Source organism: Epinephelus fuscoguttatus, linkage group LG19 (assembly GCF_011397635.1).
Source record: "Epinephelus fuscoguttatus linkage group LG19, E.fuscoguttatus.final_Chr_v1".
Taxonomy (NCBI): domain Eukaryota; kingdom Metazoa; phylum Chordata; class Actinopteri; order Perciformes; family Serranidae; genus Epinephelus; species Epinephelus fuscoguttatus.
In genome coordinates this window covers 23,678,214-23,704,351 of record NC_064770.1, presented here as the reverse complement: position 1 = coordinate 23,704,351, position 26,138 = coordinate 23,678,214, and the positions used below count along the sequence as shown (strand labels likewise).

General features: G+C 43.7%; 1 protein-coding gene across 2 annotated transcripts in view; it reads right to left on the bottom strand.

Annotated features, from left to right (window-relative positions):
* prkar1b (protein kinase, cAMP-dependent, regulatory, type I, beta) overlaps positions 1–26,138 on the bottom strand; it is a 115,996-nt gene that overhangs the window by 74,269 nt on the left and 15,589 nt on the right. The window contains exons 1-3 of one of the 2 annotated variants that reach the window (XM_049561680.1): positions 20,486–20,896; positions 14,357–14,527; positions 9,587–9,678 (exon numbers count right to left, since the gene is read on the bottom strand). In XM_049561680.1, the coding sequence (XP_049417637.1) occupies positions 9,587–9,678; positions 14,357–14,527; positions 20,486–20,581 (359 nt within the window). In that variant the 5' untranslated portion in view covers positions 20,582–20,896. Of the gene's footprint in view, positions 1–9,586; positions 9,679–14,356; positions 14,528–20,485; positions 20,897–26,138 lie in introns of those variants that run through there. The other variant, XM_049561679.1, reaches the window with a different exon arrangement.

The following is a 26,138-nucleotide window of genomic DNA, read 5'->3' as shown; positions in this document are numbered from 1 at the left end:
TCACATTTTTGCCAGTGAATTTTTAAAACTCCTCCATAACATTTTCATATTTTACCCCCTTTCCATGATTTTATTTAAGTAGTTGTAGGCCCTGATACCCCAAAGTGACATCAAGGAACTAGTGCCGATGAAGGCTAACTGTTGCATCGCCTCATGTCGCCTTTTTCTCAGCCAAAAAGTTGCACCTGAACACATCACGAAGACTACAGCCAATGGCCAAGTAGCACTTCTGTTCTGCACCTGCATGAGAGGAAGGAACTCTCCACACCAGCAGGCAATGGTGGTCTGTTTTCGTCATTTACTGCAAGACCCACAGGATGGATTCAAGACACTAGTTAGTTAGTCCTCAAAATGGTGAGTCCACAAGTGGCTGGGCAAGGGCGGGACTCGACACACATGCCCTTGCTTACTCCGCAAGAACAGAGAAATTTGTTTTCTCTTGCAGGGCTGCAAGAAAAGAATGATGTCATTTTTTTCTTGCAGCCCTGGTTTGGGAGTTCTTGCAGCTTGCTCTCGACACATCATCTGGGCAGAACTTTTTTCTTGTGTGGTGTCCAAGAACTATTGTGTGATTGGTCAGAAATCTGATTAAATGCGGTTAATGCGGAAAAGCGCATGTGATGTATGCGGCAGTGGGAGGGGCCTATGAGGACTTCTGCACTTGAGTTTTTTGTGAAGTATGAAAAGCCCTGGCCAGAAAGAACTTTGTTCTTGTTCTTGCCACCTCGGGAACAAGAACAAATTTCTCTGTTCTTGCGGAGTATTTTACAGGGCTTTAGAGGATCCGGTAGTTGCCATTGCCAATGCTGTCGATAGCTAAAATAGAAATGCACCTCAACGGCTAAAAGCAGCTCACTTTGACGTGTTGGCTTCTTCCATATAGTACAAACAGGTACAACATGAAAACACCCACCTGAACAAATTGGCCAACTAGTGCTAACTGAGTTTTGAGCCATGACTCCTTCTATTCTGGCTCCCAATAACACAACAAGACGTCATTTTAAGACTCCTGTGTAGCCTACAGCCCTGTGGTGAAAAGCCGTGTTTTGCCTCCAGCTAACAAACTGATGTCATTGTGACATGGACTCTATTTCTTGTTACTTGTTCTTGAATGTTTGTTTTGACATGTCTAATAATTGTTTTGGGACCTTGCCTGAACCTGAGTATATGTGATACCTTAATAAATTAAGGTTGATCGCCATCATGTCCTGTCAGTCTTCCCCCATCCAAGTAGATGAATGACCCAACACAATGGATGAATATTGCTTGCCAGGTATCATTAGGCTAAATGTTGTCTGTAAACAACCATCCTGCTGATAGCCAACTGTTTGATCTACAGGCTGAGATTTAGATGGAGATGACAGTCTGATGCTTATGTGCTGTATGTGCATACTGCAGCGGCCTCCCACTGAGGCTAACGTTAGCTATCCATCAGTAGTAGCTGTCACCAAGGCCGGATTAACCATATGGGCAACTGGGCAATTGCCCAGGGGCCCGCGACCTCTAAAGGGCCCGGGGCAGTGAGGGCATAAGGAAAATATCTGGTTATCTCTTGCTTATAATATAAACTGTCCGCCGCCCGGAGCCATTGCACTGCACAGAAACCCTGCACTGTGGGGGCCCGTTGCGGAGCAGCTCCGGGAAGAGGCGATCTACCGAGGGCCTGCAGCTTTCCAGAACCGGGCTGCCAAGTATCCTGCATCGGTAAGAGAGTCCTGTCTTGGGAGTAGGACACGCTCCCTCACTAACGATTTGCTTCATTGCCGTCTCCCAAACAACGAAATTGTGCCAAGGGAATGGCTTCTTTACTCGCCATCAACTGGATCAGTTTATTGCTATGCGTGCAAACTCCTGTCATCCCAAAAGCATGCATTTATCAGCGGATTCTGTGATTGGAAACATCCAGACAGGATTAGTGATCACGAAAAGAGCGCAGAACATAGACAAAACATACTTTCTTTATTGCACAGGTCTAATTACGCATGCAGAGTGGACGCTTCTCTTGCCCGACAGTGTGAGGCAGAACAGCAGTACTGGAAAAAAGTCCTCAGACGTGTGGTTGCTGTTATTAAAATTATGGGAGAGAGAGGACTGCCATTCTGAGGCGACAACGAACTGCTCGGCTCCGCGCACAATGGGAACTATTTGGGACTGCTTGAACTGATAGCGGAGTTTGACCCCTTTTTAAAGGAGCACATTGAGAAGCATGGCAATAAGGGTAGAGGTAAGCCATCTTACCTGTCCTCAACTGTGTGTGAAGCATTTATTTCATTAATGGGTGACAAAACTAAGAAAGTGATAGCAGAGGAAATCAGACACGCTAAATATTTCTCTGTGATCGTTGATTCATCACCAGATTTAGCACACGTAGATCAGCTCACATTTGTTTTTCGTTTTGTCAGTGCAGATGGCAGAATAGTAGCTGGTCGGCATGGCATTTTTTTTTATTGTAGCCTATGTTAGGTCATATGAAGTGTGGGGCTAATTCGTCCTAACAAATGGCTGCATATCTCATATGTCACGTGGAAGTTCAGCCCTGGTTAAACCGTGTTATTATGGGAAACAACAATTGCCTTGGAACAGCCTGGCAAAGTGGCTGCTTATTTATTTTTTTGTGAAAATGGAGGACACTTCCCTCCCTCTCTAATGTTGTGGGTCAATTTTGCCAGATTATACTGATGCTGATGTGTTTTATTTTCATAGCATCATATGTGAGTGAGTGGCTTTGACAAGAGGACATAGTGGTGCATTTGTATTTCTATGAGCATTTGCACATCTGTACATCAAAATGCACTTGATGACAGTTAGATATTGATGTATTGAGTATATTTACGTATATTTTTGGAATTTATTTATTCTTTTGCCATATTATAGTGATCCTGGGGTCGTGATGATGGGGCCCTTGAATATTGTTGCCCAGGGTACAGCGAAGTGTTAATCTGGCCCTGGCTGTCACCAGCATTGTTTTCTGTTTCTCTACTGATGTAACAGCGTGTATCATTCCCCAAAAAGGGGGCGTGGCCTTGGCGATGACACGGTGCTGGTCTGGTGTCACTTGTGATACTAGGGACATTTTCATCAGTCACGCAGTACGGCACACAGCTTTACGTTAGTAATTCAAGGAACATATTTCGTGAAACATTAGACATGCTTGAGGAGGGGTTTATGAACATATTTTAAACAATAGCCAAAACAATGTTCATAACTTTCCAAAAAATCTGTTAATCCCAAACACATTTTTGAAATTTCATAACTTTTCCAGGAATTTCGTGACCCTGGGTAACCTGTTTCTAAATGTGTCCTCACATAACTGCTCCTGCGTCCGTCCCATCCATCTTTCCACTGGAGATCATGAAGGTCATTAATCCAGGTGTGCAGAAAAATTGCCAAAAGCAGGCCAACATTAACACACACAGTACACAATCTACCGCTATCTGAAGTCTCATTTCATATCACTTCAGTAGGAAGTTAGATAAGAAACACTATTACAGTAGGAACTAAGAGAATGTTTGTTTAAACAGGCGATAGCACTTCTATTGAGCATATTTAAAGACTGATTCTCAATGGGCATTTAACAGGGGGAAGTGGTGGAGAGGGTGCACCTGGACAAACATACACATGTGCACATACACATACACATCATAGGCCTGTAAACCTGACAATTTAGCTGAGGCCAGATATCCAAATTGGTGCAAAACAGTGTGACCTGATTCTTTCTGTTATCAATTTCTTATCAAAATCTTTTATCTGAAAACGATCATCTAAGTGCTGTTAGTTCGCTGAAACCAAAACAGACTAATCAGACATGCAGATGGTAAGATGAGATAGTAGTTTCAGTCGATATGATAACAGCTACGGCACAGTTACACTATTGAGACAGGTGGTTGCAGGCTGATTTGGGTGTTAGCAGTGCAGGCTCGGCACAATGTGAAATCAAACACCTGTTCTCGGCTTATCTACTGTAGTGTGCTTGGCTGTTGATGTGGGCATATTGTAATGAGGTCATTATGGCAGCTAATGGGAGGCAAATAGAGGTGTCCACCCAGTGGCCCACTGGGAGCCACACCATGGCAGAGATTCAGACGTCGGTTTACAGACCAGCCAAGGTCAAGAGATAAACAAGTGGAGGTACTGTCCCCTGATGGTACAGCATAAGTTCATTCCCTCGCAGTTTGTATTCCTAAGAAACCATGACCTTTTTATTTAGCAAAAGTAAAAATTCCTAACTTGAACACTCTGTGTGTCTCGTCTTTGAATATTGTACAAGACAGGTGTGTGCTTTGACCTCTTCATTCCTCGCTAAGTGCTTAAAAAAACGCACTTTTAATTACAAAAACAGTGTTAAGTTGAAATCTGGAAGGCAGAAACGTGTTGAAGTTTCACTTCCAGGCAGCTGAGGCAAGATGAACCACATGCACACACACACACATGGCTGGAGGAGCTCAGAAACTTTAAAGCCATAAAGTTTGACATATGGAATGGTGTGTTAATCAAAGACTCCACGCTCCCAGCTGGAGCAGCCTCACTGGGAACACAGCCTGACATGCATGCTTGAGAATGTCCTTGTGTGTGCGTGCGTGTGTGTGTGTGTGTGTGTGTGTGTGTGTGTGTTTCTCATGATAATGTAATCCCTGTCATCCTTTGTAGTGATGGTTGTATTTGTGTGCCTGGTTATGCATGAGAGAGTGTGTGTGTGTGTGTGTGTGTGTGTGTGTGTGTGTCTGTGCTTAGAGACACATACACACCATGCTTCACCATTGTGCCACTGCAAATAGCAGACAGAGAGGCAGTGCCACATCTCTCTTGCTCTTTCTCTGCCTCTTCCCTTCCCTGTCTCTCACCTTTACCTCAGCTCAGGTGGAACAGTGCTTGAAGGAATACTCCACCTGCAAAATGACCATCTGTGTTTCAGTTACTTACCTTGAATTCATGAAGAAACCTCTGTGTTCCTGCATGCCACCACAGTGAACGGCAAATCCAATAAAAGGCAAACATTCTTTATGAATTGAAGTAAATGGGGACAAAAAGTCTGTTTCCATATTCTCAGTACTTCCCAAATGCATGCATTTTTGCTAAGACATTACAATTCAAAACACGTCAGTACTAACAGTCTCACACAGCCGAGCAGAGAGCTTGAGCACACGCATGCGTTTGAACTCGTGCATGTAGAACACAGGGATGCTACTCATAGGGGTAAGTGTTTTCTATTTTAATGTTTAACAAAAATGCAAGTGTTATTGAGATAAATAAGACTGTGTTAGAGTTTGTAAAAAGATTTCGTTCTGCAGTAGTAAACGTAACCCCCGTTTACTTCAGTTCATGTGGGAACTTCGCCTTCATTGTATTCTTCATAGAGCCACACCAAAAAAACATAGTTTTCTCCAAGAATTTGAGGTAACACGTGTTATGTGTTTGACAAATGCCTCAAGGGCAAATGACAAATGCCTCTCCTCTTGCCTCTTGCTCTGAATTCCCCTCGATATTCTTTGTTTTCCTTCTGTCTCCAGAATGTACTCATAAACCCTGACATCTTTACATTGCTGACAATGGAATCTGTGACAGCAAACATTCACAAAACAGGATATGATCAAAGTGCAGACCACTGGCTGGCTCTGTTTTAGTTTAAGTAATATCCTGCTTGTCCTGAGATGCCCTCCTGGATCATTTTTCTCAGCCTGGCTCTATCCTGTAATTATACACTCAGTCATCTCAGCCCCAACACAAGACTAATATGGCAGCTTCACTGCTGAAAGATTTCCTCTGGAAAGACACATATACTGTATATGCACATATATAAAGTATGTAGGTGTTTGCTGAGTGGCTTTAACATTGGAGTTATTGGAATCTCTGATGACACAGAAAAAGTGGCTGATTGTCTACTTTGCACGCATCCATTTTGACAAACAGTATGTGGCAAGTGACAAGGACACATGTGATGGGTCTGTTCTTCAGAGCTGTGTTTTAAGCAAAAAACTATACTAACTAGGAAATGATGGAACCCAACATGCAGCTGTGTGCATAGGGACAAGTAAACACACAGTCAGCACTTGCAGTCCAGTATTAAACACCATTGCAGAACATGTAGTACTGGCATACTGGGTACTATCAATAAAGTTATAAACATTTTAAAAAATCCAAAGTGTACTTCATGGTGTCCCAGTGTTCAAGACTGGCAGATATAAATCATGATCCATATAAAAGAATGGCAGATTTTGATCAGTATCCATTAGTGTACAAGACTGGACTGTCAACCAAACATTAGTCGGTCATTAATCGGCAAGATTTCATTGGTCGCTTAGTCACAGAAAAAAAAACCAACAACTTAAAACTCTATTAGGAGCTGGGCCTTGTCAAAATAAATCAAAACCGATATGACTGGACCATGTGGGCATTTAATTTGAAAGGACAGACACAGGAAGTGGCCACGCTCAGCAGTGAGACAGGAGTCACGTTACAAACCACTCACAGCCGACAGATATCTTTCCCTTCTTCTGTAAATATTCAGTCTGATAAATATGGAGAAGGACGATAGGCCTACACACTTATAAACAGCTCCTGGTGGTTAAAGACACGTCATGTGTACACCCCCTAATTCACAGGGCTGGTACCTGCAGTTATTCCACAGGCTAGTTAATAACATGTCGGGCAGGAAATCCAAAGTGTGGGATCATTTTGAGAAGGTGAAGGACGAACCCAAGGTGATATGTAAACTCATCTTCATTGGTCGACTACAAACATGATGTATCATCTGAAACATGGAAGTAGCTACATGCCCATTAGCCACTTAGCACAATCATTACTGCTTTGCCGACAGCGTCACTAACAGGCGGCTCGCTCAGTGTGTGATGTGCACTTGTAGATAAAATATAGGCCTATATTAATGAAGGTTCATTAATATGACTTTGTATTTCTTTGTAATGTAGCACTGTGTTAACAATGTTACTGATACTGTTCTGTCTCACACCTTCAACTCAAACCATTGTGCTGCCCCACCCAAAATATATCATTTAATAATTAAATTAATATTGTAAACATGCAGGCGACTAGTCGACTAATGGCCCTAAAAAGCACAGCAAAATATACGAGTGCTGCGGCAGCAAAAAACAATCTGAAAATGAAAAAAGAAAATTTAAAATGGAAGAAAAAGCAGCAGTAAAAATACAGCACAGTGTCCCTGGATTCCTAGAAAGACAGAGAAGTAACTTAAGACAGAGCGAATAAGACAACAAGGAAAAAGAGAGAGCTCTGCAGAAAAAAAGTGATGAGAGGAAAAAGAGAGTAGTGGAGAGAGCAGAGAAACAGAGAGGGCTTCATTGTTTTCCATCTTGCTCATTACTGAAGGGGATGATAGCATAATATAGTGCTAATGGGGGAACAAACCGTGTGGTGTTCGGCTTACATAACTGCTGAGTGATTAATCACACAAGATATTTCCTTGACACACAGATAGATATTGGCCCTCTGTTTTTCTTTCTCTTTCTGTCTCACACACACGTTATAGACGCCATTCATTAAACAAAGTACAAAAAAATATATTAGCCAATCCCAACCAGTAGTCAAGAGGATGTCATTGGATGTCCCATCCAATGACGACATGCACTGACCCATCCCCCTGATGTCAAGCACAGGCCCATACCAGGAGCGAGCAATGGTCAACTGTCACTATCTTCTCACCCAATGAGACCACATGTGCAAGAACATCTGATAGCCCAAATGTCCAGCTGTGTGCAAAACAAGGGAGGAGCGAGAAACAGAGCGGGAGTGAGAGACAGAGAGACAGAGGACTGTGCAGTCAGACTCCATCTGCTAATGTGCGTCAGTCCTTGACAGCTCTGGCACATCTAAAGACGCCAATGTACTTCATACTGTGACTTCATCAATGCCATGACAGAAGGCATCAACAGGAGAAAATGATTACTCTGCAGCTGGGACTGGCTTCATTTTCTGTTTTGTTGCCTGTAGTAACCGCTGTAGTGATACTGTACATCACTTCGGATGAGCTTAAGTCACAGGCGCAGCTCCTCGGGCAAAGTTTGTGCCGAACCTTTACTAACGAGAGTGTGTAGTCTACTCTGCAGCAACTAAACCATGTGCACAGGGCTGCTGGTTGCTGTGTGCAGGTTTTCATTAATGCTGGACGACCACATTGGCCATACACCAATACACTTCTGTTGTTAGGGGCTCCAGGCGCGACAGCCGCAACATCACCGCAATGTGACCGAGCCACCAGCCAGTCAGCCAGTCAGCCAGCCAGCCGTCCGGCATCATCAGCCCAGAGTGAAGAGTGAGAAAGAACAGAAGAGAGTGAGGGAGACCGTAAGAGCGACAGAGAGAGACGATTAGAAAGCTAAACGCAGGCAAAGCCAACTAACTGCCATGTCACTGTACAATCTAGCAAATCGGACAAGGTTTTCACGAGCTAAGAGTCTTCAGCGCTGCTAGCTGCATGTTCAACCACAAATGACACAACAACGAATTCCTGTGTGCACAGCATTAACGGCTGATGCTAGCTGTGTGTAGCGAGACAGCAAACATGACAGCCAGTCAAATAAATTCTACATCATGCATGGTTTCATGGGCCGACGACGACGCCATTACATAGCTTGGCATGCCAAGAGGCCTTGAACACATTAAAACCTGATGGTTTATGGTCTACTGCCACATATTTTTGTGGCGTAACTCTAATCTGCCACATCAGCCACCCAAGTACATGGTCTCTCAGACTGTCCGGATCTATCACATGTTGCACTCTGCTCGGAGCTGCTTCAGAAGCACTGACGTGCAATCAGAGGCCTGCGTGCCTGTGCCAAGGAAGCACGGTAAATTGTCAGCTGACGAAAGACTGGAAAGAGTGTGTTTTGGGTTTGGTCCGTGGAGGCTTTAGCCGACAGGAAAGCTCCGGTGTTTTCCTCTCCATGGGGCATAATGGATTCTCCCCGCCAATGAAACACTATTCCGGCTGGCGGGCGGGACCGCCAGCCACCTGAGAGCCTTTCCCACAACACCCCCTTCCCTGTCAGAGCCAGACCCAGGCATCACTGGAGATCTGGGACAGATGGAGGGATGGAGAGAGGATGGTAGAAGAGAGGAGGAATGTGAAAGAACAATGAATAGGAGCAGATGGGAAGAAAAAGAGGAAAAGAGGGAAACTGGCATCGCTCTCTTTCTGAGACAACTATGGAGAATCGTTGATTTCTGAGCAATGTATCTGAACACCGCCGCCCATATCTGAATACACAACATGATATGGACATGCAGACAGCTCACCATAACAACGAACAACACAACACACAGACACATCCAGTTGCCCCCTTACCCACCCTTCACTGCATACCTCCTCTTCTGTTACATCCATCCATGTTCACCCCTCTATGTCTCTGCAGACTTGAGATGCTCCCAAAGCAGGCAACACTGGCACACAGTGGCCACAAGGGCAATACACTCAGCTGAAACAATGGCCTGTTCATGATTTTATCATCTTACAAACACACACTCATATTCCACACACACATTTGGATTACTGGCATGCAACTGGATATTGTGCAGACCTGCTAAAGAACACAGCGGGGTCACAAACATTCTGTACCTTCTCTCATTATCGTCCAGGTGAGCGAAGAGCACATTCTTGGAGATGGCCTTGGCTAAAGCGGTCATGGTCTTGTAGTCCTTTGGGATCACCTGTGTGGACAAAGCAGTAATATCCATTACAGTAACGTATACCGCAACCACACTGTGCAGGTGGACACATGAGACAGTCCAACACAAACAAATAATAGGCCTGACTTCAAACGCAGACTAAATTGAGTAATTAAAGAGCAGCATTTTGGCAAACTCTGAAAGGGACATCCCACACGTGTGTCTAAGTATTTTTGGGAAAGCCCATCTGTTCAGGGATTACACTCAAAATGTCACACAGCCTTTAAAAATTCACAAGAGGCCTGAACTCATTCATAAGACATGCATTTTCATGTCCCAGACTGTGGTGTGTGTGTGTGTGTGTGGAAAGGGAATGGCAAAGTCTGCAGCCACAACAAAGCCACAGAAGTCTGTATTTTAAGTTTCTTTTAACATAGGGTGAGAAAGAAAAAAGTAAGAAAGAGCGAGAGGACGAAACAAAACCATTCTCACTGCGGAGTAACTTAAAAAAAAGAGAGAGAGGAGTGTGTATGTGGTGTATGTGTACGCATGTGTTTTGTCTCTGGTGGTGAGGGAGAGGAGGGGGTAGGCTGTAATTACGTTAAGGCAACAGATGTCTCCACATGAAGACGACCATGCAGCAGTGTGCGTAACGCACACACAAAAACGCACACAACCACATCAAATGGGAAGTAAAAAGTACCAAAAGTTTATCTATCTGCTGTCCTCCAGCCTGGTTACTCCGTGGACAGCGAGGGAAAGAGGCCGGTCATCCTCCACAAGATCCAGCTCCTGTGCTGTCACCCAGGAGGTCATTACATGTCAGGGCATTCGGCTTGTTACCAGCTTTTGAATCACTGTCCTTTTTAAAGCAACGTGTCAGACTGATGTTTCTGTTCTAGCCAAGTGATCCTTCACTAAACCACCCCCTAGTATGCGGAGGCGAAGACTCACACCTCCACATCAGCCATTAAAAAGTGATAATGGACACCGCATTGGACATTATGCCTAGTTGTCTCAGATTAGTTATCTGTGGTGTCAAAGCTTTTGAGAGCATAAATTGAGAGATGTTGAGCTTAACAAATGATGATCAGTAAGTGTGTGCTCGTGAATCTTGAACATGTCAAGAAGAAATGCAAGTTTGTATTTACAGAAAAATTTGTCAAAATGAAATTTTTATACAACCTGTCACCTTGACTCTAATTTCTGATACAAGAATTAGCCTCACTGAATTAGTTTAAAGATAAAAAAAAAAACATATAGAAAACATAATGACTAAAACTAATGAACATTTTTGTCCCAAGACTAAAGGGAGATTTATAGTTGTGCGGCAGAGCCTACGCCGTTGTGAACATTTATACTTGTACGGTGGTGTGTCTGTGTCACTCTGCAGTTACTCCTCCCAAACACTAGTTGGCAGCAGAGGTTTCTGTGAAGTGCTGTAAACTTCAGTTGATTCAAAACACACATTAAACACACATTAAATATGGCTTAATAGAGTCAATTTCAAACACAAGTACACAAATCAGCTTCACTATAACTCTGGCCTTTATCTGGACACATTTTCCCCGCAAATTTAGCATGCTAATGTTTTTAGCACAAGCCTATGGCATTTTACATTGTATAAATTTGCCTAGAGGCTAGCTGACTTTATTTCTACTTATATGAAGCCAGGGACAACAGCAACATTTAACAAAGGTAACGTTACAAAATTCGGCTCCATTACAACTCACAAGATTCACCAACAAAACAACTGTCTTATACTAAACACGTTTTCCAAACAAATATAACATGCTAACGTTATTAGCACAAGCCTATGACATTTTTCATTGTATAAATTACCCTAACAACGAGCGGAGATTTCCTCTGCTCATAAACTAGGATAAATCCCTGTAGGATAAATTGCACACACGACTTAAAATGCTATTTTAGTGGAGGCTTTACTGTCTTCACAATTTATTGTTTCTTATCTGTGAAATTTAAGTAAATAAAAGCTTTGTTTCCACTGAGGGAAATGGTTTCAGCTTACAATAATAGATAGGAGGGCTGCGCCGCCAGGACGTGTAGTTACATTTCTGGGGAGGTGCGTGTCAGGCTATGGCTCCACGTCAATGCAGAGCCTACGGCACCGATTCGACACAGAAGTATAAATCCCGCATAATTCTAAATCTAAAATAGCTGTCAAAATTATCACTGGGGGGCGGGACTTAGCAAAGTGGAAAGAAAGTTAAGATAAAGCCTCATGGGAAAAGATGGATTTCTAATAATTTACCAGCAACGCCTCCAAGCAGCCAATCAAATTCTGTTGCTATATTACATGTGTACTCAATAGTTAGGCCTAAATATTAAAGTAAAAAGTGAAGTTAGGCAAGTGGCAAGTTTAGTATTTGCTTCCATCTGCAATATCCATGCTATGTTTCTTAAACAGCATTACATAAGGTCTGATGTTAGCTATGATACATGCCAAATCCCAAAGAAGTCCCAGAGTCTCTCATTTGATGCCACAGGCCTTTAAGTCGGAGGAAATATCTGACTGGATGCCCATTTTGTTCCCGCCTTCTCAAGACGGTGTCTACACTGGTTCCCATCAATCTGATGCCAGGCGTGCAATTCATTCTGTTAATGTGATCTCCAGGCCGCCAGGCCTCACAATTTGTTAAGACTCACGGCGCTTTACAGCAAAGCTCTTTTTAATCAGATGAGCAGGGTTAGCTAATTGATTGTGTTCTGTTTAGCAGCTGCAGATTTTCACAGTGGAGTCATTAATGGAATTGATGATGTAGGAAGATGTTGGCACATAGAGTGTGTGTGTGTGTGTGTGTGTGTGTGTGTGTGTGTGTGTGCTACGTCAGTGTACATCGATGAAATGCTCTCTCATACCGAAGCAATAATGTGCTTTCATCTCCTAATTCAATTTTAATTCACTTTTCTCTGATGGTCTGTTGTGTTCAGTAAGAATTCATTTCTTTTTTCACATGCGGCTGACGTGGCTGTGTGAGTCATGATACGTGAAAGTTGGTGTGTGTGTGTGTGTGTGTGTGTGTGTGTGTGTGTGTGTGTGTGAGTGACTGTCCGTGAGATAGTGAAGGACACTGAAGAAAATGAGGCTGGAGATGGAAGCAGGCTTGTTACCACAATACATAACTGCAGCGTTTGGTAAAGACCTCAGAGCCACAAACACAAATGCATGTTGGGTGAGTGCACACACCTGACACACACACACACACACACACACACACACACACATACTGCATGCTCCAGTGGCCATGCGATTACAGCGTGGTGACGGGGGTTCATGCACTTTTGTCATTACCCAGCAATTAATGGCGTGTCAAGTTAATTACAAATGAACAAGCAAGGCAATGATACAATGGCTAAGGTGTGTATGTATGTACAGTTCACAAGAGTGTGTGCGTGTCTGCATGTGTAAAGGTGAGTTAAAGTTTCTGGCTAAGAAGCACACTTTCCAATAGCTCCGTTAAATTGTGGGTGGACACATGACAGTTGGCAAGATGCAAGATAACTCTAAAAGCTGCCTTGCTGTCCAGAATGAGAAAACACGAAGTCACACAGTGTATTTACACGCACAGCTTTCTACAGTAAGCCTATTTCTTAATCAGCAATCACAGTGTATGAGGAGCCTTGTGTGTGTAGGGTATGTATGCATGTAACCAGGGTTCCTATCAGCTCTTTAAATGTGCGCATGTGCATGACAAAGAATTAAGATAAGGAAAGCACTCCAGGAGGAAGCAAGATATCTGATTACTATGAGAAATGCATCCTCCTAATCAGAATAATTTAATTCAAAGGCCTAAACTGGAACAATGTAGCCTCGAGAAGTAAATCAGTTATATCAATAAATGATGAATGAATAAATCAGTTTCTACAGATTATTTCCTACGTAACCTGATTTTTCTAGGTAATCTGGTGTCTCTAAAATGGGAACGGTTCCATTAGTACTGTCCAAACCTTTTCACACAAACGGAAAAAAGCACACCGAACTGATCTTAACCGTACTGCTTGGTGGCTTAAATGTAATGAAGATACCCTGACATGTTCGAGTCAATGTGGTTGTGGTTTTTAGCTCATTTAGAGCAAAGCAAATACAACTGACATGATTAAAAACAGTTTCTCTGTTCAGCACATCTTTAAATTTCATGATGAAGCTGTCAACTATCTGCAAAAACCTAGTCTAGAGAGTCTATCAACGCATCTGTGCTGAACATCAGCCCAGCATCTGAGTTACAAACTGTGTATTTTGCTGGAAATATATTCGCTGAAGTGTCCAAGTCTGTTCATTAACTGCTGTTATAAATTTACATGGCTGATCTGCCACTGTCACGACGTTTCGATGAATGTGTTTGCATTCGTGCTCTTAAGTGGGCGTCAACAGAACAGCAGCTTTGTGTCTGACAAATAAACAACAATTAACCTCGATGTCTGCTTGATGTTTTTGACTGTGTTTTGAATTTCTCATCCTGGGGAGGGCTTTGGATAAGCCCCCTGTCACTCATGCATTTCTTATGTTAGGAATTGTTCAGTAATTGTGCAAATACATAAGCAGTAATCTGCTATTTCATATGTACGCACTGATTGCATGTATCTGTGTGAGAGCATGTTGAGGAGTTTGTGTAAACACGTTGGGTATACACTAACTGTGTGTGTCAGTACGTGTCTGTGCGTAGATGTTTGCGTATCGCATCCATCTTCTGATGCTGACCTTGCGTACGTAGCTGACAGCGTCCTCTTCAGTGTAGACCTCTGCGCTGACCCCTCCCCTGCGGCGCCGGGCCTTGACAACAGGGTTGGGCGGTGGGGGAGAAACCTCATCATCGTGTGAGTCCGACTGGCTGTTAGATTTCTGGCGTGCCATGATCTGCTTGCATTCTTCCTGTAAAAACAAGAGGAGAGACCTGACTGTTAGAGGGACACGCACAGAGAGCGGGACACAGAGGGAGAGAAAAAAGGTGGTAAAAATATAAATAAGCAGGTGGTCTTCTTTTGAAAGAGGTTCTAATGCTCTTCCTTATTTTCTGTCAAGTCCTTTCTGTTACAACATCAGATGTTCATATTGAACGTGGCCAAAGTTTCAAATAATAAGGTAAACAAATGTAAAAGTAATCCCTGTGAGCAAAACCCTCACACCTCAGACCGTGTGACTCCAGACACGTGTTTACATTACTTAGCCTACACTGCTACATGTAGCTACATGCTAACATCAGGAAAATGTCGAGTCTTGGCTGCTGATTCTGTTCATTTCTCTCTGATTTTGGATCGTAGTTCTGCTGAAACATGCCCAGTTGTAAGGATTATGGTTTAGAAGTAAGAACGTCAACAGTTAATCGTTAACCGGTTAACTGCTGATTGGTTAAGAATGTCGGTCTATAGGTTAATTTTGCTAGTCTTCAGTTTATTGTGCTGTGTACCAACCGGGTCTGGTGGAAATTAGCGGTGCTGCTCATTCTGTGATTACTGTTAACGCTGTCCAGACCCAACATCATTGCTCTGGATACATTGTGCCCACCCTCCAGTCTCCCCCCAGGTTGCCACAGTGAATAAGCGACTCAGTTTTGAGCCGCAAACCCCCTTTAGCATTTTTAACTGTGTTATCAGTAGCCCTTTTTAAATACGAATTGTGCAAATTTGCAGGAAAGCCCAATCAGTCTTTTTTCAGCATTGGCAGTATAAAAACAGAGTCAGGGAGTGCAGCAAAATGCTGCCTGCCTACTTTTGTTATAAATACAGAATGTGCCTTTTTCGGGGCAATGGGGAGCGTGAGTAAGTAACACAATGTGTAGCTCAGCATGTGACGTAAACAGTGACGTGGGAGGGAAGCTGCGGCTGGTCAGTCTTTCGGGATTCTCTCAAAAATCGGCCTGTCTGTCACCGTTCCCTTCATTTGACAGTTAACGTTTGCGAGGACAAGGAGTGCGCACAATTCCTTGTCTCCCCAGTTGCTCACCTTTACAGTGTCTTTCAGGTTTGCGTTTCCCTCTGCTTGCTAATTTCTGCTATCACCTGTTTCCTGTTTATCCACCGCCGGTGGGTCGCACGTGCGGCGTCATCAACAGCTCCTCCCACAAGTCATCAACAGCCCCTCCCGTGGCGGAAGGGCACCTCGTTCTTTTTAAACCAAAAAGGTTCCGCCAATCGCGTCAACTCGCCAATCCAGCCCTGTGTGTCTAAACACTCGCAGCTTGCCGGCAAAATGGCCCAACATTTGCCGAAAATCTGGCAGTGTAAAAGGGGCTAGTGTTAGCACCGTTAGCAGTGTCAGCACAGCTAGTGCTAACAGTTTTAGGAATGCTAAAGGGGTTTTGTGGCTCAAAATGAAGCCACTTTCTCAGTAGGGGGACCTAGGGGGAGGGGCTGCCATGTTTCCACAGTTTCCTGGTGGTGAGACGGCGTTACCGGCAGTAATCGCCATATGAGTGGTGCTGCTGCTACCTAGCTCCTTCTAACTACCCAGCCAAGCGGTGAGCGGTGTAGAGTGACCAAGGATAGCTACCCAGTGGGGATGAGAGGCTAGGTAGTGGGTACTATGTTTTCGCATGATAGTGCGGCTACCAGCTATCTGTCTTCAAAGCCAACAGAAAATAAAATGGGAGTAATTTGCACCACAAAGCATTATACTTTCACCACCTCTAAATTCATAGCGCTATGAAATGCTGCGCTAATACTAAAAGGTAAGGCTTTTTGCATTTCACGTCATGTTGTATATTCTGTCTTAAAAATTTAATCAATTACTTGCCGGTTAATGGATGTCGGGCTATTTAAAGCAAAATTAACTGAAACCGCTTTCACTGGTAAGAGATGCCGAGTTGGCAGCCAAGAGTGCAGATACTGAAGACCCGGAAACACTGACCAATCAGAGCAGACTGGGCTTTTTTCGAAGGTGGTCTTATAGAGACAGGCGCTAGAGAGTGTTTTAGACAGAGGGTGAATACAAGTGTTCCAGCATAGACATTATGAGGAAAATAAAATGTCTTTTCAAATATCAAAGCATGTAAACATGTCCTAGTAGAAACCCAAAGTACAAGTATGAACCTGAAAATAAGCATAACTGGTCTCCTTTGTGTGGAAAAAATAGATATAACTACTATGGTAGCTTCAGGCAAGCCAAACAAGATCTGAAAGCATCTGTTATTCTTTTACCTCACAAACGATCACATGAAGACGGGCTGACAAACCTCTCCGAACACACTCTTTCTAACATGGCATATCACGTGGATTCTTAATCGGGTCAGATAACATAACAGGTTTGTATAAACCTCAGAGAAAGTGCAGTGGACGTGTCCTAGTCCTGAGTGCACGTTGTCTGGACATCTGGCTGCTATGGTATGAAGCGAACGTCATCAAATATTGATATCTGCAGGCCTGAACATGCAGAGAGAAGAAGGTTCAGCCAGGTACTCTCCTCCTCTCAGATAATGAACAACAAGGAATACAGACATCAAAGGGGAGACAGGCTGCCTCCGGCTGACAATTGTTTCGACTGCTGAACACTCTGCAGGTGATGAATTATTGATTGCACACTTGATTAACACATTAGCATAAGTACACAATAAAACCACTGTAGTCTTGTTAATGTGTGAAAGTGCTGCGGGACAAGGGCAATGAGATAATAGTTTATGTGAAGGTAGCCAGCATCCACTGTCTGCTTTGTGTATTTCTAAAAAGTGTCTGTGCAGAACAAACAATGACTGGTGTGTATCTGTGTGCACCTGCCGGCACTGTGCATTTATTCCTTTATTTGAGTGCATTAGTGTGTCTAATAGCACAGCGGGGATTGGCAGCAGTATTATTCACCACCATATTTTTTTGGTACAGTAACAGTTTCATTTGTTAGCTGGTTCACTGCATTGCTGCTGTGTAGTCAGAAATAAACAAAGGTGTCTCAAAGGGGCTCCCGACAGGCAAGTAGCAAGAGGTGGCACTCTCACACTGCAGTACAGGAACACCACACCAACAGAAATAAACACGACCAGGGAGGGAAAGGATGTCAAGATGAAGGGAGGCAGGCAGCTGGGGATGTGTCTGGTCGGCTCTGCTGCTCCATCACGTGAGCAAGCTGGGTCGATAACAAGTTTTTGTCTTGGTTTAATCACGAGACAAACACTGAACGATTTTCAAATCAACTATATTCGCGACAGTTTGTAATAGGAATGTTCATGATTAGGGTGGCACATTGGTGCAGTGGTTAGCACTGTCGCCTCACAGCAAGAAGGTTTCAAATCCACCAGCGAGCTCGGGCCCTTCTGTGCGGAGTTTGCATGTTCCCCCCGTGCTGCTGTGGGCATTCTTCGAGTACTCCGGTTTCCTCCCACAGTCCAAAGACATGCAGGTTAACTGGTGACTCAAAATTGCCCGTAGGTATGAATTTGAGCGTGAATGGTTGTCTGTCTCTATGTGTCAGCCCTGTGATAGCCTGAGTGTACCCCATCCCAGATAATGAATGAATTATTGAATCTTCATGATTAATTGATGATTGGTGAGTTTATTATTCAGTGTTAACAAGGAGTTACAAACACTTAACAAGATATCCTATTAGTCAATCCAGTTAGATTGTTGTCAGTAGACAGAGCAGCCTGTTTCATTGTTCTACTTAATGTAGGAATTGACCTTTCGCTAAGCCCTGTTCCCAGGCCAGATGAGATATGTTATCCCTCCAGTGTGTTCTGGGTCTGCCCCGGGGTCTCCTACCAGTGGGACGTGCCAAAAACACCTCCAACTGGAGGCACCCAGGAGGCATCCTGGTCAGATGTCCAAACCACCTCAACTGACACCTTTCGGTGCGAAGGAGCAGCGGCTCTACTCCGAGCTCCCTGCGGATGTCCGAGTTCCTTACCCTCTCTATCTAACCTACCCTACCCTATCTCCCAGCCACCCCACAGAGGAAACTCATTTCGGCCGCTTGTATCCACAATCCCATTCTTTCGGTCACTATCCAGAGCTCATGACCATAGGTAAGGGTTGGGACGTAGATGGACCAGTAAATCGAAAGCTTTGCCTTCCGGCTCAGCTCCCTCTTCACCATGATAGTCTGGTACTGCGCCTGCATCACTGCTTCTATGATAGCAGACTAAATGTTTTTCAGATTGATAAATAAAACGAAAAAGAAATTTCAAGACATTACCTTGGGCTTACACACATTGCGATGGGCATTTCTCACTATTAAAAAGACCAAAACAATCAGCAGATTCCTCGATAACGTGAGTAATCACTAGTTGCAGCCCTACTTTTTTTTTAAGATTATTTTTTTGGGGCTTTTTGCCTTTAATGGACAGGACAGATTGAAATGGGGTGAGAGAGAGAGAGAGAGTGGGGTTGACATGCAGCAAAGGGTTGCAAGCTGGAGTCGAACCTGCGACCACTGCAGCAAGGCATCGCCTCTGTACATGGGGGGCCGGCACTATCCACTACGCTACCAATGCCCCAGACTTTTTGACATTTAAGAACATTTAAATCTATGAATAAAGCATTTACTTAGGTTTTATTAATTTGACTTTTTTGTTTTGTTTTTCTAATCCAACAACCGATGTAAATAATTTAAAGCATTTTGTATTCTATAAGCTTTTAATACCTAATCAATTATTCATCATTAACAAGGACAGTAATCAATTAGGGAAACTGCTTGTTCACACCACCAAGAGCAAGTGCAGACAAAGATGCAAAGAAGACGCATAATGCGTCCGGGTTTTTGCCACTATTGAGTTCATACCACCATCTCCAAATTTTAAACCCACCATTTTCTATGAAATATAAGAGAGGTAACTTTTTTTCTCTTCAAGGGGAGAAGAAAAAAAAAAGAAGACCTGGAGCAGCTGGGAGCAGAGTGATTACCAAGTGCCTTGAGGAGGGAGCACAAATTGCTGCTGCTTCACTCTGCTCATACGCTGACAGGGAGGGAAAGACAGAGACAGAGAGGAAGAGAGAGACAACCTGTGTCAGAGAGATCGCGCAGACGACACAAACACAGAGAACCAGCGTGAGAGGTGGCGGTGAGGAGACTGTCATATTACCTGAAAATGGAGACAAACAAAACTGTCACCTCACAACTCAGCACTTCTCTGCACATTCTTTCTCAACTATCTGTCTCTATCATCCCAGCAGCATAATGTAACGGGGACAAGAACAGTAACACGGCAATGCTGTAACGAGACAAAACAGCAGCCAGTTCGTGACACACTTCATCTTGTACTTTTCACTGATGATCTTTTTGTCACAGTCTGTCTCTGTTTGACTTTGTGTCTCTCCTGCTAATTGCATCCTGAGGTTACTGTGACGCTTTGCTCGCTGTCGGTGTAAAACAGTGGGATAATGCAGATCACACACACACACACACACACACACACACTCACTTCTTGCTTACGCAGAGTCACTGCCTGAGGGAACACAGCCAACAGGAGGAGAAGAGGGGAGGCAGAGCCAGAGAGCAGCATCAAAACACGCACACACACTCTCCAAAACACATGCACAGACAGACTGCAGGGGAAGAGGAGCACTCACACACCCCACCTTAATCAAGGAGGAAAGGTCTGCATTCAGGTAACACGCCATACTCTCTAAACACAAATCCAAAACAAACGCTTCCCTCCCTTTGAAGCACTGCAAATGCACATATCTTCCTCTCCTCATGCTGGAAAGAAGCTACAAGTCAGAATCACAAACTAGCAAACACAGCCAACACACACACTCACTCAAACTAGGAAGCATCTTGCAACAAAACACATGCTTCAGTAACAAACACAGTGTTGTATACTACTTGTCTACTCCTGCCTGTATGAGACCATACAGGTTAGCTCCAGGAGGCTAACTAAAGGCTACATTTGTTAGCAGAGGTATTTACCATGGCACGGGGGGCCCCTGGCCAGGCGTGCTGTGTGTCCCTCAGCCTGTCAGAGGCACCAGCAGGCATCGACTCAAAGTGTGTCAAAGAGTGCATGGGAATCAGCACACGTGGATCCCCATCTCATACACACCTGACACACATGTCACACCGCAGCAGCAGCATCTTCCCATACTAGCACAGCGACCGCTGTGTGTGTGTGTGAGTGTGAGCACTCAGCTTTGAGTGTGTGTGTGCGAGCAGTCAGAGAATCCAAGTTTGTGCCTGAGAGAGAGTGAGGGAGCACGAGCGGCAAAATGTCTGCAATCCCCACGACACAGCGGCCGAAGAACGAGACTACTGATGAAAACACTGATCACAGCAAAAAGCCTGTCTCTCCATCGCTCCTGCGCAACCCTCTGTCTCTGCTTTCCAGCCCTTTCTCTCTCCCTCTCCCTTTCTCTCGCACACACACACACGCTCACAATCAGGTGGCGCAATGAGCGGGCTCCTCTCGCTTCCCCCCCATCACTATGACAACTGGGTACTGTGAGCATCCTGAATAGTTGGTGGTGAGTCTGAGCAGGAAGCACACACACGCACCAGTTCTGATGCCTGTTGACAGATTGTCTCCCTGTTGCTCACACATCTACAGTGATTCACGGAAGCGAAAACATCACTCCCGTCAATACAGACTTCTGTTCTGACCAAATGGCGTGTCTTTTGTATGTTCTCTACCAGCAAATGGCCCCAAACATTCCCAACATGGTCCCATACATTCCCATTGTGTGCCAGACACTGTTCTGTACCATGCAGTGTCTTTCTCACTCCTTACTGATCTCCAGCCCCACCCACACGCTTTCCTCTTAGGTCAGAGGGTCAGGCATCAAGTGAGGACTTTGTGTCTAGCTCTAACAAGTCCTCATACTGTTCTGGCCCCAGTGCTTAAGCATAGAGACACAGAAAACATGTGCAGCATGACTTTTGGTGTCTCGTAAGTGTAAACGTATTTACACAGGAGGCACCATTAGTCCAAGGTGAGCTGAGAACAATGTGTCTTTAGCAGCAACACAGGCAAACTTTTTCTTGCTTTAGCTATTCTGTGGCAACACACAGGCCACGCAGTGTGAGGCAGTGCCATTAATCATTTCCAGGGCTATGCACAGTAGCTAAGCAAAACATATCTGCAGCTGTTTTTTGCAACTTTTACCTTTTTGCTATCTATCTCAATCGAAGGTGGTGTCATTTCTTTTTCAAACAACATTAAATATCTCTCCAAAAGCAAAGCACTCTTCTTTTAATACCCTGCCATCTATTTCATTTATTTACCAATATGTTCTACTCTATAATCAGTGCTATAAGCCGATGTCAGACTCTCTTTGCTCTCCCTCCTTTTCTCCTCTGCTCTCCCTGCGTCATCATCGGCGGCTGGATGCCAAACAGAGAGGACAGGAGAGGAGGGAGAGGAGTGAAGATAGAGGACACAGGCGTAAGCAGGACACAGAAGCTCTGTAAGAAAAGCGGCTCTCCATTAGAGACAGTGGGTGACTGTGGGTCAGAGATTAAACCAAAGAATGGAGGCACAGACAAAAGATGACACACACATGCAATCCCATCCGCACTCTCTCGATTGAAAGTCACTGTTATTAAAGCATTATCAATTCCAGTTTCAACTCATTTACGGATGATGAGTCATATTAAAATGGGCCTCTCCTGTTTTGTCCATTCCCTGAACCAATTTGCACCAAGCAGACATGAACAAAAAAGTTATGACTAACTCATCCTAATAGCTATGACTAACCAATATTAATAAGCCCAACCACCCATCACGCTCAGAGCAAAAAGCGTTGAATCCATCAGAGAGGCTCGGAGGGCTCAAAGCACAAATAAATCCAAATATCTTTTCTTCCACAAAGTTAATTTCTGATATTAGTCAGAAAAAAAGGAAGCATCCATAAGCGATTACCTTAGGTGGCCCTAATCCAGTGACGGAGGCAACTTCACCCTCCGCTGCCGGGGCTGAAAGCATGCGAGTGAACCAAAAACAACAAGGTACTGCACACACATACACAGACATACACACACAGGTAATGAAGCATGGAGAGCTGATCCACCAGCGGAGCTAACAGTCCACTCATCACTCTGTTCCACACCATTACAGCACCACAATGGACAGAAAGTTCGCTGCTGTGTTAGGACTGCGTGTGTGTGCTGGGCTGACCTCCTGGCTATGAAATGATGTTCACTCTCTATATGGTTGCAACAAACATGCACACAAACTTGTTTTGCTATCCTAATGGCAGTTCGCCATTACTGACATTTATTTTTTTCTAATCCATTGTCTAATCCAACTGTTGAAACGTTACCATTAACAAACATTAATTCTAACCCTTTACACTACAACCAAGTTTTAAAGAAGTATTTCACTGCATGGAAGATGGTCTTTAGATAAAACTGAGACACAAATACTTTTGAAATTGGTTCTGTTTGTCATTGATGCAGCTCTGTTCTGCTCCCAGGGGGTCTTTGCTGCTGCTCCCCTGCCTTAGGCTTTCCATGTAAGCACATGGAAGGGCAGGGAGGTTTGCTCTCTCTGCCTCAAGCTTTACTCGTTTGCATGTGGAAGGGCAGAGTGGTGTGCTCTCTCTGCCTTAAGTCTTTCCACATAGGCGAATGGAAGGGCAGAGAAGTGTGCTCTCTCCACCTTAGGGTTTCCATGTATGCGTGTGGAAGAGGCTTTCTGCATAGGCTGAGAAAAGGCAGAGAGGCCCCAGAACAGAGCCATAATGCCAAATACTGCAAATGGAAATAAAGTTTTCTTTGACCAAAGTGTTCCTGACTGAAAAATGTTTCTGAAAACATTTGAGGCAAGGAATACACAACACAGTAACACAATCTAGGTTCATTTTTGATTCGGCCTGCTTAGTTTTACAATTTAATCCCAGATTTTTCAGCCTCCGTTTTTCCAAGAACAGGAAAAAGTATGTCACCCTGATCAGAAATTCTCATTTTACAGCTACACTGTACACTAAAATAGGTTTCTGGAGACATTTTAGGTGAGAAATAGGCAATACAGTAAGAGAATCTTGGTTTATATTTGATCAGCACTGCTTAGTTTTACAGTTTGATCAGAGTTTGGTCTGAGTTTCAGAGAGGAAGGGGGAAGGCAGCTCTTTCTCTTAAAGCATACTAGACATACGGAAATGTGGAAGTCCAATCTGTAGTTTAGGCAGAAGCCCTAGAGCAAGCAAAATCGGCTGGATGAGAGACACATTTCATCCAAGCTGGGAGATGAGTAGGGAGATCTGGGTGCTGCTAAGATGGAGCGAAGTTTAACCACGGTTCATTTACACATACCACCCATGTTGTTATGATACAAAGCTGATTTTCAATCACCAAAGTATCCCTTTAAGTCTAAAGTAAACATGTGGGGATCAGCCTTTCTATTCCCGCGTAATTATGAGCAAACTGTTGCGACACTATGACAGCAGCTACAGAGAACTGACAGGCTCTTAGCATGAGCAACACTCATACCCTGCTCCTCACATCACAAGTACAGTCGTCTTATGCTTGCAGGATGTTTGTGGGAGTTCTTTCGGTATCGAGGGCTCACTGTTGAGTGCTTTGAGTACTTTCGGTAAATCTACAACACAAGTTTCAAATCAAGACTACACCATGCAGCCTATGAATAAACAGTGAAAGGGAATTCTTTACCAGTGAGATGCTGCTGGTATGTTGAATTAAAAAAAAGAAAATGAAGATATCTGGATTAAATTGCTTAACTGCTCAGGCACACATCCTTAGCTTGAGTCTGCATCTATATCTTGTCTATATCTCTTTTGCTGTCTCTCCTAGCGCTTTAGATCGAAAAGCTTTACACCTGACACTTTTTTCTCTTCCTCTCACACCAACCAGAGATAAGTTGGGAAGGGAGGAGGGATGTGACGGGCAGATGACAGAGGACAAAGAAGGACCACCAGGGAATCCGGGGCTGGGGGTCCAATTTACCTGGAGGGGCCCCAGGGTGGGCCTTGAAGGAGGTTTAGGCCTGGGTCACTGCGTGCACCTTGGGCTAATCTGACAGAATACCCTGCTCCCAGCATGGTGGTGATGAGTGAACACAGAGGCTGGAGACACTATTTACACCGTGCTACACAACTTGTGTATGGGACATAGTGTTTGTGACGCTGAACTGAATCCTTCAGACCTTTGCTGCTAATATGCTTTATGCATACACATCACTGGTACACACAAATGTAGACTGATCAAAATAGTCATAGAGCAGATCAAGAGAAAGACCGGGACAACATCAAAGAAACAAAAGGAAAAGTCAAAGACGGGGGAGATCATCAAAAGCTAAACCTAATTCTCCTCTAAATGCTCTCTGTGGACTCAACAAACAACCAAACCCTTCTGACAAATTGTCAATCAGAGGCCTCTGAAGGGACTAGTGGATTTGTTATGATAGCTCCTGGTGACAGCTGAATGGCTAGCAGCACAGAAAGGCTTCTCATCTTACAGGGGACTGCGAGACAGAGGCTGATTGACTGATGGACAGACAGACAGAGAGTGAGGGTCTCTACCATAAAGCAATGTGAAGGGATTTTCCACAGGCAGAGCTGATGCAGCAGGGTTTACATTTGACATGCTTTATAATGTTGAGGGAAGCACCTATAATCAGCGCAACACTGGCCTAAATATAGTAGAGGTGTAGAGACAGAAACATCACACCTGTGTATCCTGATTCTGCTGTTGTCTTTCTTTTCTGATGCTGTTTTGTTACATTTTAAAACCAAAAAAAAGAAGAAAACATCAAGGTTCCAGGGGTATGAAGTACTAGCAATAATTGAATTTAAATATGACTTTTCTTAGGGTAGTTACAACGTGCTTAGGTAAACACAGCATGCAATAAAAATAGCATGAATAGTAAACAAAAAATGAAATAAATAAAAAATATTAATAAAACACAATAATATAGTGTAAGAGCTGAAAAAATAAGAATAAAAAGAATACACTATTTAGCCAACAAACTGAAAACTAATCAAAAACTATTTTTATAATTGATTTAAATTATTGTGTTTTGCTGAAACTGCCACCATATGCTGAAAGAAGTACAAAAGAATAAAAAAAATCATGTCCCTCCCCTTCCTACTGCCTCCAATGGCATTTGTTACTGTGGAGCACCAAAAACAACCAATCAGAACCAAGGAGTCTCTAAAGCCGGTGTCAAACATGTCATTCACTGCTTGTGTCTACGGTCAAACTGTCAAACGAGGCAGCGCTGATCAAATATGAATCAAGATTCTGTTACTGTGTTGCCTTTTTCTCATCTCATGTTTTCAGAGACATACTTTAGTGTACTGTTTAGCTGTAAAATGAAAAAGTTTGGGACCCAGCTTCCATTTTGGAAACATTTAACTGAAGTACCAAGCGCCGCCCACTGGCTAGACCAACCTTCTCATTTCACATCTAAACAGTACACTAAAATAGCTATGTTTCTGAAAACACTTAAGTTGGAAAAAAAGGCAATGCAGTAACACAGTCTTGATTCATAATTGATCAGAGCTGCCTGGTTTGGCAGTTTGATTGCCATTTACAAGCAACGATTGACATGATTGACAGCTGCTCTGATTGGTTGTGTTCATTTATGTGGTTTAAAGGAAATGGCCACTGG